The 15,401-nt window shown below is 47.7% G+C and overlaps 1 protein-coding gene across 1 annotated transcript in view; it reads left to right on the top strand.

The window, feature by feature from the left end:
- CTNNBL1 (catenin beta like 1) overlaps positions 1-15,401 on the top strand; it is a 160,032-nt gene that overhangs the window by 140,585 nt on the left and 4,046 nt on the right. Inside the window, exons 14-15 of the mRNA XM_073880447.1 lie at positions 8,364-8,501; positions 8,737-8,809. Coding sequence (XP_073736548.1) covers positions 8,364-8,501; positions 8,737-8,809 — 211 coding nt within the window. The remainder of the gene's footprint in view (positions 1-8,363; positions 8,502-8,736; positions 8,810-15,401) is intronic.

Genomic DNA, 15,401 nt, shown 5'->3' with positions numbered 1-15,401 from the left:
TTATTTGACAGAGAGAGACACAGCGAGAGAGGGACACAAGCAGGGGAAGTGGGAGAGGGAGAAGCAGGCCTCCCGTGGAGCAAGGAGCCCGATGCGGGGCTCGATCCCAGGACCCTAGGATCATGACCCAAGCCGAAGGCAGACGCTTAACAACTGAGCCACCCAGGTGCCCCCCAAAAATCCCTTTTATTATTTCTTCAGCCTCAGTTTCCCCAGCCAAAAAGGACTGGCCATCTCTAGGATCCTTCTCTAACAATCTGCCCTATTTTAGAAGTTCTTAGAAGGTTTTATTTGCTGGTGTTTTTGTGCACCCCCACACACACACATCTCCACTTACCTATCTCTCCCCTGACTTAAACTCTTCCCTTGCTTTTGAAGAAAAAGAGATGGGCCTTTTGTAAATGGTGTGGCAGTTCTTGCCCATGACTACAGACAGTAACTGTGACCCATCGGCCGGGGCTCTGAGTCACGTCCCCTCTTATTAAGGCAAGAGGGATTCTTATTGGTTTCATAGCAGCTTCTTTTATGACTGTCTCCTTCCATCAGCGAGGGACAGCTCTCTGCCTGTCAGGGGCAGATTAGAAATGGCATCCACATGCTCATTTGGAGGCTTGCAACTTGCCTGCTGAGAGAGATAGAGGCGCGCATGGAAAGGTGGCGATTCGGTAGTGCTCCTGACGACAGATTAACATTTAAAGTGAGGCTATGGCTGGGGGAGGGGAAAACAACACACAACCCTGCAGAAATGGCACCTTGACACCACATGTACCACCTCCTTGTGTATCTTTGGAGATGAATCTGTTTATTTTAGCAGCCCCCAAACAGGCTTATGCTGCTGTGAATTGCAGTCTGTTCTACTTAATGTGCCGTTCACTGAATTACCATCTAAGTTTTTATTCTAGCCCTCTCTCATGGAATGAACAACACAAAACCTTTCTAAGTGTCTTCTGTGTTTCTGACTTTCCCAAATTGCATGTGGAATTTGCTGGCCTAGCTATAGATTCACACCCCTCCGCCCCCTTTTTTATTTTTTAAGATTTATTTATTTAGGGGCACCTGGGTGGCTCAGTCGTTAGGCATCTGCCTTCGGCTAAGGTAATGATCCCAGGGTCCTGGGATCGAGCCCCGCATCAGGCTCCCTGCTCCTCGGGAAGCCTGCTTCTCCCTCTCCTGCTCCCCCTGCTTGTGTTCCCCTCTCACTATATCTCTGTCTGTCAAATAAATAAATAAAATATTTTTTTTAAAAAGATTTATTTATTTATTTGAGAGAGCGCACGCACTTGTGAGCAAGAGAGCACAAGCAGCGGGGAGCAACAGAGGGAGAGCCAAGCTCCCAGCTGAGCAGGGAGCCTGATGCGGGACTCGATCCTAGGACCCTGAGATCACAACCTGTGCCAAAGGCAGACACTTAACCACCCCTTGCCCCTTTTTCCTTTTTTTTAAGTTTCTTCAATTTACAAGGAAAAGGCCCAGGAAACCACAAGATGACCTCACATTTAATACAGCTGGTTTGCATTAGACCGTAGATACGGCATCAAGAAAAAGATGCTATTTGTTCATACGCTAATACTGGAAAAGGTCTATAAAACAGACTTTTTCCTTCTTTGGACTGTGAAAGGAATCGCAGGCTTGGAGCCAAACTTTGTCTGAAGGGTGGATGCAGTCAAAGTTCCCAGCTCCTCGTGAGGAAAAATGAGAAATCCGTGGAAGTGCTTAGCCCAGTGCCGGGCGCACAGTGAGGACTCGGGAAAGGTTGCTGTTGTCATTATCCGTGTGTTGCATCCCATCTCTTGCCAGAGTGAAAGGACAAATAGAACAAGGTCTTGGATGAGGAAATCACATTCCACCAGAGTCTTTAACCGAAACTCGGTGACAGTCATTTGACATCTGTCTCAATTTTTCCATCTGTGAAATCTGAAAATGATATTTGAAATGTGCATACCCAACACAGGGCATATCAGCAAGTGAGGTTAATGAAGATACTCTGCTTTCAAAAGTAGAAAGTGCTTCTGTGGCTGTTGAGTTGTCATTGCTTCACAAAGAAGACAGTCACCTTCACTCTCCTCAGAGGTGAAAGTTGAATGAATTAATTTGTGAAAGACTTCCTTTAAATCTTAACTCTCCTGTCTCATTTCAGATACAGTTTAATGTACACACAGATTTTCACTCTGAAATTTTTTAAAGTAAGATGTGTTTACAATACTTTAGGAAGTTACTGGATTTTTGGAATTTCTCTTTAATCTCTGTTAATCGTATTGCCATTTGAAGAGCACTCGATTTTCATGTCCAGATTGTTTCAAGATGGCCTAAAGTAGCAGCAGATCCAGGGCTCGTCTCTTTGTCACAGGGAAGTCTAATTTATTGCCAGAGGACGAGCCCATTGTCAGTGCTGACCATTGTGTCGTGTCAGGGTGACGCTTCCTGGCTCCTAGCTGAGGCCTTTGTCATGGTGGCTCTTCTGACTGGGCGCACAACTAAGTCAACTGCTTCAGCGTGTCCATGTAGACACCCAGATACAGGCAGAAATCCATCCCATCTGGTGATGGAGGTGCCTCAGTCCTAGATTTGTCCTGGGTTATCAAAGCTAAAAGGAACCTTCTAGAGCACAAGATCAAGGAAGACAGGTGGGGGCCCCTGCCATTCCCCACCCTGCAGTCAGCACAGACGGAGCTTACTGGTCTCAGAGCTCCTCTAGAACAAGCTCCATTCGGCCCCACAACCCTTTTCCACGTAGAGCACTTGACAGCCACTGTGGTGAGTTAGAGCGGGCGCTCCAAGTGAAACCTTGTTTCCCTTCCCTGACCCAGCGCGGGCTTCTCGTTTCCAAGCAAAGAGGCTGAGGCCACGAAAAGTTAGATGACCTGCCAAAGGACACTAGTGAGTTAGTGTTAGTCTGTTTAGCACCCTGTGCTGTCTTGGCAGAGGAACCTGTTTGTAGAATTAATACATCATCATTCAGAAAACTCCCGATGTCTAATTGAATGCTTCTTGTGATGTCAGAGGGTCTCTTAAGGGGGAAAGAAGGCAAGGGAGGTTGAGTATCTTTAGAATGAGGTATTTGTGGCCTGTTGTACCCATGTACTAAGTTTAGTACCCACATGCTAAGGGTGTGGAGCTGCAGGTTTAGTCTCCGCATGGGCCAGCCAGCTTCACTCTTTTTGTCTAGTCACTTTGAAGCATATCTTATTGGTGGCAGTTGGGCAGAAGTCATTCCCTCCCTACTGCTAGTGAAGCAAGTCCACTTGTGTGCATAGTGTTCTAAATCAGACTCCTTTGGTACTTCCAGAGCCGTCTATGAGGGAAATAATAGGGTGGGGAGAAGCTCATGATGATCCTAGGATGTTTATGTTACTTTTATGTTACTTCAAAGACTGAATCCTAGCCAGACGGTCACGAGTTGAGTTGTACCGGCAGCTCCCTTGGAGTCTCAGATACCCCGAGAAGTCTTCCTGGGGTTAGTTCCACTTCCTTATCGCCAGATCATTTTTTTTTTAATCTCGTGTCTTAGAATCCCAGAAATGGAGCCACAAATTCATTAATCCATTTATAATAAAGGTGATATATGATCCTACTTCCTCTTAAGACAGACCAAAACTTAAGATGTTCCTACAAGAACTGTCCCCAAACTTCCTTATTTTCCATCAGAATGATACTTATAACCATCTTGCTTTTATTTCCCTTTAAACACAGAGTGCACGTTTGTGCTCAACTTTTCTGAATCCAGTCAGCAGTAAATATTCCCTGCCCACAGAGTTGTAACAGGCTAGATAAGGTGCTATCCTGACAGCAGTCACCTTCTCTGCTTGCTGGTTTCTATGATGCTTCTAAAACTGTCAGGACAGAGACTTCGTCTTAGAAGCCAATCGCTGTTTCATCTTTGCATGTTCAGCGCAGCGATGGTGATGCCTTTCTTGGAGATGAGTTAGTCGTATCTCAGATCTACATTTGAAATTTTCACTTTCAGATCATCTGGCCATATATCTAAAAGTAGAATGTTGAATTGAACGTTGTCAGAGTCTTGAAGTTCTAAGGAAAGAGGAAAAAATGGAGTTTGGCATTGCTCTCTTGGGTCCATCCTTTCTGGATGACAATATTTAGAGAAACGGGAAAGTACGGTATGTGCCTGTCTGGTTAAAAGATGATCGGATTGTGGGGGAGAGTATGAAAAAGGAGAAATCACCAGGGCTCTTCTGACCTATTTGAAGAAACTTAATTTTGCTACGCTCCATTCTTGAGCCTCTACCACTCTTACTTGGCATCTTCCTTTGTTCTCAAAGACAGCTCCGAAATCTGCCCCCACACAAACATGGAGGTTTGAAAAGAACACGGCCTTGGGTTTGAATCCCAGTTCTGCCACCCGCTGGCCTTGGGGAGGCTGCTCTGTCGAGTCCCGTTTCCTCATCTAACCTGGGGGTAATAATCCCTGCCCTCCAATATTTGTGAGAAGCAAAGGAATTTAAAAGCGCTCAGACTCGGTCTGATACATCACAAGCCCTCAGTAAACACTGGCTGTTCCTCCCAGGGGGATAGATGGTGCCAGCAGTGGGTTTTATTCACACTGCCTCACACAAGGCCTCATATGTAGCAATCAGTCAAAAAGAACATGATCTTCTGATAGCCAGGATCTTTATAAGCAAAAAACACACTCCCTTCCTCCTTTCTAACCTTGCTTTTAGTGATATTGGTGTTCCACTGTTGATCTCTCTCACCCTAGCCATGTTGACTTTTCTATGCCTTGATCCATGCTGTTACTCCTTCTACTTAGAATGTTCTTTCCAGCCTGTCCAACTCCTTCAGAGTCCACCTCAAATGTATATTTCCTTTGAAGTCTTTTGACACCACCCCCCCAGACAGACGTAATGTGTCCTTCTGGGTGCCCACGGCATGCAGTACAATTTGAGAGGCCCTTGATCATAGACATTACTACATTTTTAAAAAATTAACAACTTGGCAACATTATTAGGCTATAATCTTGATTATGTGGACTCTTTTGTTTATCTTTGCCGCCCCCAGCACATCATACAATATCTGGCCCACAGTCTGGTGTTCAGGAAATCTTTATCAGGTGGACGAATGGAATGTGTTCCACTCTCAGTTTCCATGTTTGCAAACCTCTAAGGTTTCGTCACCTCCTCTGTCCTCCATCTGATCTGCTCCTCGCAGAGGCTGGTACTCTGGCCTCCCAGCCATCCGCTCTGCATGCCTCTCAGTGCTGGGAGCCCGCGTGTCTGCCACACAGCAGTTGCATATTCTCATTCAGGACATCTCCCTGCTCACGCAGCCTGTGGCCCATCGTGTCTCACTTCTCTGGCCAGCGTTCAGGCCCCCACCAGCTGGCCATCCAAGGTCCTGTCCCGCACCACGTCTGATGCTCCCCCTTCTCCCCATCCTCAACAGTCTTAGCACACACAACTCATTAAACAGCGCTGAACTTCTACCTTCATTTTTCAATCCTATTTGACAAATGCTTTCCAAGAGCCCACTGTGCTCAAAGTACTATGCAAGGTGCTTTCTAGGGTACAAAGAAGAGTGAAGCACACCTCTTGCTTTCAAGGAGCCTACACAGGAAAGAGACACACATCGGAATAACTGCTGTAAGGCAGGTCATGGGAGGTGCTGTAAAAGAGGTATAAATCCAAGTCTTGAGGGTATTCAGGACTGGAAAATCCTAGTATCTAGCTGGAAAAGTTTGCAAGTTGGAAAACTTTAAAAAGTTTTCAAAGCTCTCAGGAAAAGTTTTGAAAGGAATATTGCATTTTAGATTTTTAACTATATTATGATAGAGATTGGGGGCTGGGGAAGGTACCAACATGGCAAGCAAAGGTGAGGAGCCAGAGCGGAGGGCAGGCCCATCTGTTCTGTGTGCAAGTCGGGCGGGGGGCAGGCTGCTGGTGAGCAGAGAGCAATGAGCAGCACGGGGCCTCAGACCCCTGGAAGTCCTCATCCTTAACGCCTTCATTCTGCTGTCTCTCAGGAGCCTGGAAGGGTTACCCAGGAGGCATTTCTTCCTCAGATGCCCTCCCATCTTAACCAACCATGAGCAGCACAGCACCTGTCGTTATCTTTAATATCCGCTGACTCTCTGGTCATTTCCATGTGTCCTGTGGCCTCCCCAGACAGTCGGCCCCTCCATGACTAAGACCAGGGCATCCCCTTACCTCCATTTTCTTTCTTTTTCTGCCTTAAATCAATGCTTAGAATGGCACCCTTGCCTTGGGCACTTAGCTGGGCTGGGATCTGAGCACTTGGTATTATGTTAATCATTTCCACCTCAGAGGTGAATCAGACAGGATTCCTGTCCCCAGGGAGTCCATATTCTAGTAACTGGTAATCATGTAATTATGAGCAACTTACTTAACCTCTGTGTGTCTTGGATTTTGATTTGTACAATGGGATTAATAATCTTCTCCCTGCTCTCTTTAAATGTGGTACTCAGGACCATATATATAAAGACACTTTAAACTCTACAGCATTATAGAAATGTAAAGTATTAGCAGCAAATGCTTTTTGCATGAGTGGAAGTCAGGAGTAATTTTGCTTCCTGTGCCCCCAGCTGCTGAACACTTAGGAGTTCTGGAGCAGGAAGTTACAATTATGAGTAAATGAGAAACTAAAGAGACCCTTCTATTTTTAAACTCCTCAGACATCAGTCCAGTGCTCCATGACTACCTCGTGAACATTAACACTATTACCAGGTTACCAAGGAATTTGCTACTAAATGAAGCTAGGAATTAGCGGTGGTGATTTGCCAGAAAGTGCAGCCCTCCTTTGCCTCAGAGAGAGGCCTTTAGGAGTGAGATGAAAAGTAGCCTTGTGTTGCTACAGGCTGGCCCCTTGGGCAAATAAAGAAGTGCATTATCTGAGTCTAAATAGTCTCTGAAGGATTCTTGTTGGGGATTGATGACCAAGTGGTAAGTCCTTCAGGTTTGGGAGAGTGGAAAGCAGGGTCCCAGGGGCTTCTATCAGTGACAAGAGCCCGAGTTGTCAGAGGGAACCATGGCCATAAAACTACTGACAGAATTAAGAAATGGTGTTGTCGTCAAAAGCATGTGTCAAGCACCTGTCTTCTCAAGCCGGTCTGCCAGTCATGTGGAATGAGTTCCTCACCCAGATCTTACTCCTGAGAGCCGACAGCCCAAAACAGAGATGTCTTTTCCCTTTCATTCAGTGCGTGGATGTTTACTGAGTGGGGACATGAAGACAGAATTCAGTTCCTGCCTTACCAGAGTTCATAGTCCACCCTTATGAAATGAAGGGAGTTGTAGATGGGAGTTAGCAATGGGGGGAGGGCGGTGATGGTGGAAATCAGTGTGAGCGTGGTGTGCGAGAGGAGGTCATGCAGGGGAGAGGCGTGTTGAGGCACACTCAGGAATTTCGGAAAGGAGCAGTGTTAGCCTTCAATAATCAGCAAGGGTGTGGTAGAGGTAGCATAAAAGTAGTGCTAGCTTCAGAGATACTCCAGGGTCCTAAGGAAGGAAGGCAGCGAAGGCCCAGAGATGGGGAGAGGAGCTCTGGCGGCAGAGGCAATAATAATTCACTAGTTGGGGAACTCGGGGGTGGTGGTGAAAATGTCCTAAGACAATTGCGCTGGTTGCATAGCTCTGAATATACTAAAAGCCATTACATTGTGCACTTTAAATGGGCAAATTGTATGGTATGTGAATTGTTATCTCAGTAAAACTGTTTAAAAAAAAAGAATCCACTAGAGAGGAATAGATTTGAGGACAGCAAGTCTGATAGGTCTGGGGTTGCAACAGATGAGGAAAGAGACTCCTGTCGCTCGTTGGGGTGTTGGCCTAGGGGAGTGCCCGCTGGTGACGTGAAATGGAAAGGGTGGTGGCATTTGCTACTGACACAATGTGAGCCCAAAGGGGCACGTGTATGTACAGTGGGTTTCTGTGCCATCACCATCAGCCTCACCAGGGCATCAAGACAGAGTTGTGGAGACAGGACCGCTCTTCCCGAGTTTGACCTGACTGGGGAGGGAAAGAGAAATCTGTAGGTCTTTTAGAGAGGTGATGTACTGGGGCTAGAAGCAAAGACTAGAGAATGAGTGGAAGCAGATAAATAGCTGAGATTTGTGTCCATCAGCTTATTTTTTTAGACTGAATATGTGGATGAAATCATTTTGGCCTTGACTCATTGCATAGGTAAAAAAAAATGGACTTTAATCTGACTCCCTGGCCCTCTAGTCCATTAAAACATGAGAAAGATACTTTAGAAGATAATGGGAGGAGCAGGAGACACCCCGGTGGAATGGTCTTCTGGTAGTGGTGGTGGTGGTGGTGTTGTAGTTGCTGTTCTTTTGTGTATTGTGGCCTCACTGGCCAGTTCGTTTGTCCCAAATGCTCATTCGCTTGCAGGACATGGTCCGGCGTGGGGAGATTATAGACAATGACACGGAGGACGAGTTCTACCTCCGGCGCTTGGACGCGGGGCTCTTTGTCCTTCAGCACATCTGCTACATCATGGCGGAGATTTGCAATGCCAACGTGCCCCAGGTAGGAGGGGCTGCCCCTGATGGGCCCATCCATGCCTGCCTCCTTCCTGGCCCTCTGCCGGGGCAGAGACTCCAAGAAAGAAGCGGATCCACCCTCCTTAACTCCCTGCACTCCATGTGGGCCCACTCCATCAGGGGTGGGCGCGAGGTGCACACTTTGCACAGGATGGATGCTGGTGTCTGCCAAGACAAACGGTGCTTTTCCTTTCTCTCCCTTCCCTTCCCCTTCCTCATAGATTCGCCAGAGGGTTCACCAGATCCTGAACATGCGAGGGAGCTCCATCAAAATCGTCAGGCACATCATCAAGGGTGAGTTGTGTGCTGCTTGTGTCTGAGGCTCTGAGAGAACTAAGTGATGCTTACTCTCTGAGTCTCTGTCAATATCCCTGGCATTTGATGCACAGCATTCTCTGCACTGCAGGCTTAAGTGTGTTGTCACATGCAGTATGTATCCAGGTCATCTTTGTCCAGATACTGAGGACTGGCCTAGGTATTCATTCTATGCCTCTGACCCTTCAGTTCCAGCATTTAAAAAAAACATAACAAACAAGAGGCAGCAGGGCTTAGAAATATTTGTTAAAAATTAAAAAGGAAGAAAAAGACAAAACAAGAAACAAAACGCCCAGTTCCAAACTACATGTAGTGGAAGGAAATTGCTTTCTTAGGGGGAAAAAATCCAAGGAAGTAACAGGAAATACCCGGAATTATGCAAGACAGCAGGAAGTGAATCTGAGGCAGTATGGTGTAGCAGAAAGAGCATACCTGTCATCCAGCCTTGGCTCTGCCTTCCCCCAGCCGTGCGAGTGTGATCTAAAAGAACTTTTGCAAAGGTTCAGGAGACACTACAAAACAGCGTCCAGTTCGTGTCCAGCAGTGGCTAGTGCCCGGCACACAGATAGTGCTCAGTCAGGTGAGCGTCCCTCCTGCCCTCAGCTATCCCAGGGAGTCCCTCCAATGCCATGACATCTTTGGGACCTTCCTCAGCTGGAGGCTCCCGAGGCCTGCATTGGTGTGCAGGCTCGCAATCACAAGGGTACCTGAGCTGGACTCTGTGCCCGTGGGCCCCTTAGCACAGACTCACACACATGGCAGTAGAGGCCCATACTAGACACGGCTCCTGCCAGAGATCAGAGAGAGCCAGGGTAGACTGGTAGCTGTAGGCAGATTTTCATTTTCCCGCTGTGGCCCATGTTCTGCCCATTTCTAAGGTGAAGGAGTAGGCTAAATTTACTCAAAGGGTTTGCCTGTAAGTGGCTTATAACTCCCATGACAGGTGGGAGATGAAATGTGTAGATAAATGGTGCATACAATAAAGTGAAGAGAAGTTAAGAGCCATGGTCTCTGGGATCCGGCTCTTGGGACTGAATCCTGGCTTTGTTACTTACTGTGTTACCTGGGGCGAGATACCCAATTGCTCTGTGACCTCATAGGATGGGTGGGAAGATTAAATAAGATGATAGATTGAAATGTCTGACCCTTAATAAGTTGTCTGTAAATGTTAGCTATTATGAATATTTTGAAATATGATAATTGTCATCGTCATTATCATAAGTGAGGCATGGCTACAATCTTACGGGACGTCTCGTGAAAGTGGCATCGAGCTGGGTCTTAGAGACTGGGACCAGGACATCCCAGAACAAAGGAACAGTGTGCATGAAAGCATGGGAGCAGGAAACCCCGTGTTTAGCACAGCCACCCCAGGCAGGTGGCAGTGGGACCTCCACTGTGTCTGTTTTGCAGACAGTTTGAGGTACTGGAATCTCGTTTTCTCCCTCAGGGAAAGAGGAAAGGGAAACCGTTCACGAAGCGAGCCCAGCACGGCAGCATCCTGGGTGCTCCTTCCCCGCTCCGTGTCTCGCTCGCGTGAATTACTACACAGCATGTCAAGCTGCCTCCTCCCTGAGGTGAAGCTGTGGTGATTTGCAACTCCAGTTTGTAAATGGTGTTTACGTCGAACACCCACTTGTTCAATTAGAACTTTTCATCACTCGGCTCTCCTCTCTTGCATTTAGGCTTCTCCCTGCACTTCCATCCCTGCAATCAAAATAGTGATCTTCTGAGAAAGAAAGGGTGTTTTTAACTGATACTGACATGTAGTAGGTGGCCGTTTTCCTTTGTGAAATCCTCACACATATACCTTAGGTTACTCAGAGTTTTCTGTTGTTGTGAGCCAGCCTGTCTCCCTCGGGTCCTGGTCTAGCCCCGCAGGGCGTCGTGGGCTGTCGGGCACAGACCGGATGCGGAGTGGAGATTTGTTGATGGAGCGGCCTGCACAGGTGCCACGTTCGTTCCCGCCACTCTTGGTCCTCTGCTCTGTTGCTTTCTTTCCCCGAGCTCTGCCAGAGCCTCAGGCCAGCCCTTCGGTTCTCCCTCCATCAACCTGCCCAGCCAGTGGAGTAGTAAGCCTGCCAGTTCCGCCTCTAGACTCCATCTTGAATCCACGCAGTTCTCTCCGTCTGTTACTTCCCATTGGAGCGCCTCGTTTATTCCCTTCATAGCTCTTATCACAGTCTATAATTGTTTTTATTTATTCTTTGTTTACTCGTTTTGTGTGTCTCACATACTAAAATATAAGCTCCGTGACGTGGGGACGTTGTCTGGCTTGTTCGCCGTGTTTCCTCAGTACCCAGAGCAATGCTGGGCGTGTAATGAGAACCCAGGGAATATTTTACATATTGTTGAATTCAGCCCCACCCTTGTGCAAATTGAATTTGGCAGATGTTTGCCAAGACTTTCCTCGGGAAAAGCACCGTGCTAGATACTATACTCAGGGGCCACACGGCGCCTGCCCTCGTGGAGTTTATAATCTTCTGGGAACATGGATGTGTAAGTGACCAGCCATAATTCAAGCTAAATGACATACACGCTCCAGCAGCTACTGAGCTGGCATTTGCTGAGTGCCAGGCTCTGTGTTCAGGACTAGAGATGCAAAGAAGAAAAAGCAAGAGCCATATTTTTGAGACGTTCACAGTCGAGATACTCGAAACTAATTACAACGTGCTAAGTGCTGGTTGAAGTTGTGAACAGTGTGCTAACGGAGTGGTAAGAGCAGTTCTGGAGAGCCAGGCCATTCCGTGGACTCCCAGAGGAGGGAGAGGCTCCTCCCAGGACTGGGAAGAATGTTCCAGGGGGAAAGACACATCCCAGGCAGAGAGAGATGACCCAGGGGTAGGACAGTATATCAAAGGGTTATCGACCCTGCGTGCACTGGCAGGTGCCCACCCTGGCTCACTGCCACCTCGGGGAAGCCCTTCTGCCTGTGGTGTTGTGCAGGGGAGCCAAGCCCCTGGGGCCTGCCTGTCTGCAGCCAGCGAGCCCCTCGGAGCTGTGTTGGTGTTAAAAACGGGTCAGGCTGGCTGGCAGGGTGGATGGCTAGACTCTGCTCGGGCCTCCCCCTTAAAAGCCTTCATTCCCTCCCCCTTCTTCCTCCACCCTTCCTTCCATCAAAAAGCATGAGAAAACAAAGCCTCGTAAAGAAAACCAGCTCATCAGTCTGTCCTCTTTGATTTTAATTTTGTTTTCCAGTTTGGGTTGCTTCCTTTTTTTTTTTAACATGCTAATTAGATGCCAGCTTTTTCTTTGATTTTATGGCCTATATATTTCCTAAGTTTTGCTGGCAGGATGACAGCTGATGTATCCCTTGAGGTCCCAGGAAAACGCTGATGAGGCAAGCCCAGCAGGGGACTTTTCCCGTTGTATCTCAGTCCCCTTTCTCAACCATTTTCCTCCCTCCTCTTCTGTTGGGGGTGCCAAGAGAGCTGGGAATAATTGATGGCTCATTAAAGTCCCTCTTTCTGCAGACTGCTTACTTGGCACTCCCAAAGTCCAGCCTTCCCTGGAGCTGGCAGCTGTTCCAGGCCTGAGCACTGTGGCACCCATGTAGGAGAGGGTGGTCTCTTCACCAGAAAAGGGTGGGCCACACCATGTGCCCCACGAGGGTGGTGACAGTCTTCCTGCCTGTTGTCTTGTGCCTGGCCCATGACTGGTACCAACAAGCTCAGTTAGTGCTTACTGTGGGGGGGGGGCGGGGGTGAGCTAGTGCTTCAGGCTTCTTTGTACTCTTCCAGAAATCCAGGACCATGGTAGGTAGTGGGGTCACTCCTGAGCACGTCCTCTGGGCCAGGCTTCTGATGTATATTCTCTGGTTCTCACAACAGCCCTAGAAAACAGGATTACAATCTCCATTTTGCAGATAAGGAAACCAAGACTTATGGGGGTTAAGGGACATTGCCTGAGTCACTAATAATGTTGGAAACAGGATCAAAACTCAAAACTATACAGTCGTTCTTCCATCTGGCAGGAAGGAAACCTCTAACTTTGTTGGTTGGCTGATAACAGTCCTCCCATCTTTTAAGAAAGAAAATTGAGGGCATCCACTTTTATAGAGCACCCACCTGGCATCACAAGGCACTAGGTGGACTCCTAAGATGAATGAGACACTTAGGAGGCCCTGTCCCCGGGGGGCATACAGTCCCATCACAGGTGAAATGACTGATCACTACACAAAGCAGCATGAAGTCAGTGCTAAGACACAGAGCGGGAATCACGAAGGCAGAGTTCATTCTGCTGCAGATTAAAAGGAACGAAGATCCAGGGAGGCTACACAGAAGAGATACCTCTTTTTTGGTGGTAAAATATATGTCAGGATTTACCATTTTAACCATTGTGACCGTCACCACCACTTATCCACACATTTGATTTTCTTCTTGCAAAACTGAAACTCTGTACCCATTAAACACTCACCCCCCCATCCCTCCTCCCCCCATTTCCCCGGCCCCTGGCAGCCACCCTTGTCCTTTCTGTGAAGCTGATAAGTGACTAAGGAGGTGGCGTCTGGAAGCATGTGAGAGACCTCTAAGGGCAGACACAGATGTCCACCCTTGAGGGGCCACCTTCTTGGATGTGGTGTAGGAACTGTGACCTGGAAATACTGTTTAGTGTAAACACTTGTGCCAAGGTTTACCGTGGAAGCTGCTGGCAAGTCTCTTCAATGTCTTAGTCACTGGCGAAAGTTGTCAGAAGACTGTGTGGCTGCCGGGCTGTTGTGCAGGGGAAAGCTCAGAGGATTACTGACTCAAAACTCTTTGATTGGTGGCAAAAAGGCTGACCCAAAGACTTCAAAATGCTTTCAGAAATTGGCTCCTCGCCCTTTGATTTGCTTTTGGGCTTTATGGCTTGAAATCTCCTCTAGAAGCTCATAAACATGTATTTTCCATATTGATTTGGGGCTGTTGGTAACCTGAGCATTGCCTCTGTGATTTTGAAGCTGCAGAAGCTGACAGGATTTCTCTTTTGATGACGTGTTGATGTGTGCGTGACTTGCCCCAGGTCATGGCTACTGTGACCACTAGAGTGTTTGGAGGCAGGAGAGAATCCTGGAGAGGCATGCATTTCACCTTGGGCAGCTTGTTACCCCCTCTAAGCCACAGTCCTTCATCTGTGAGGTGGAGATAAGCAGCCTCACCAGGTTCTGTGAGTCCGGGGAGGCACCGTGCACACGCACAGTGCTGACATGCGGCCGGTGCGTAGCACGTGCTTGCTACAGGTCGGACACGTGGCCAGACACACGGCCGGCGTGTAGCATGTGCTTGCCACAGGTCAGCTGCTCTGCTGCTGGGATCCGTGCGTGAGCTCCTCCAGCAAGAAACAGATCGGAGATGCTCAGACCCGCGTGATTCTGGCTCTCTGTGTAACTTTGGCTAAGTTAGTAGATAATGTGTTTGAGCCTTGGTTTCCTCTCAGTAAAACACAGACCTGGTGTGTGTGAATATTGCTCAAGTCAAACTACAGTCAGGCGCCTGGGACAGAGTACGTGCTCAGCAAATGGAGGCTCCTTCCCTGGCTTCCTTAGCCTAATCCTTTGACCTGGAGGTGACAGCAGCCTGGACTCAGGTGGACCAGCACCTGGACCAGACTCCTCGGGGCCTGGTGGGGGAGGGGAGGGTGCTTTCCCACCAGCTCAGGTGTCCTCCGGACAATGGGAACATGACCCCTGTTAGCATGATAAGTATCCTTCTTTTTTTTTTTTCTTTATTTTTCTTTTTTCTTTTTTTTTTTTTTTTAGATTTTATTTTTTTGTCAGAGAGAGAGAGAGAGCACAGGCAGGGGGAGCGGCAGGCAGAGCAGGTAGAGGGAGAAGCAGGCTCTCTGCCAAGCAAGGAGCTTGATGCGGGACCTGATCCCAGGAGCCTGGGATCATGACCTGAGCCGAAGACAGATGCATAACCAACTGAGCCACCCAGGCGTTCCTTTTATTTATGTTTCATGTGCTTGCTTTTTTTTGCTTTTTTAAAAATTTTATTAATTAATTAACACCATACAGTACATCATTAGTTTTTTTGATGTAGTGTCCCATGGTTCACTGTTTGCATACAACACCCAGTATCCTTCTCCTTGAAATGGGTGTCATTTTAGTGGAATATACTTGTGTCCTGTAGCTACAGGTAAGTGTCCTTCTAGGGAAGTGTGACACTAGACCTTCCAGGTTCATCATTATCATTAAGGAATCTGTTAGACATGGATTTTCCTTTCCCAGTTTCTAGTCTGTGGTTATGCCTGTGTCTTCCAGAGTTTTCAGTGTGAAAATAGGGGCATTCTTCTCCTCCCCCACCCCCTTCCTCCTGCATTTTTTAAAGGGTGAGCATTTGAGGCTTCAGTTTCAGGGGTCTGGACCAGGCTTGTGAGCTCAGCCCAAGTCTCTGTCCTGAAGACAGTTCTCCCCACCCACCAGCCCCAGGGCTCCTCCCTCTCCCTCTTAACATAAACAGAACAGCTTGTATTCCATGTCTGAATAGTAAACCTGCTGTCTAAAGTTTGCTTAATATTTATGCATTCAGCACTGCTGTCTGTTTTTGAGCTCCATCAAATCCTTTATTATAAGAGCATTTGAAAATGCTGGGGC

This window comes from Callorhinus ursinus, unplaced genomic scaffold, assembly GCF_003265705.2.
Source record: "Callorhinus ursinus isolate GAN/ISIS: 27379988/994484 unplaced genomic scaffold, GSC_fseal_2.0 scaffold38, whole genome shotgun sequence".
Classification (NCBI taxonomy): Eukaryota; Metazoa; Chordata; class Mammalia; order Carnivora; family Otariidae; genus Callorhinus; species Callorhinus ursinus.
Note: the sequence above shows the minus strand (reverse complement) of the source record. Positions and strands in the feature narration are given on the sequence as shown.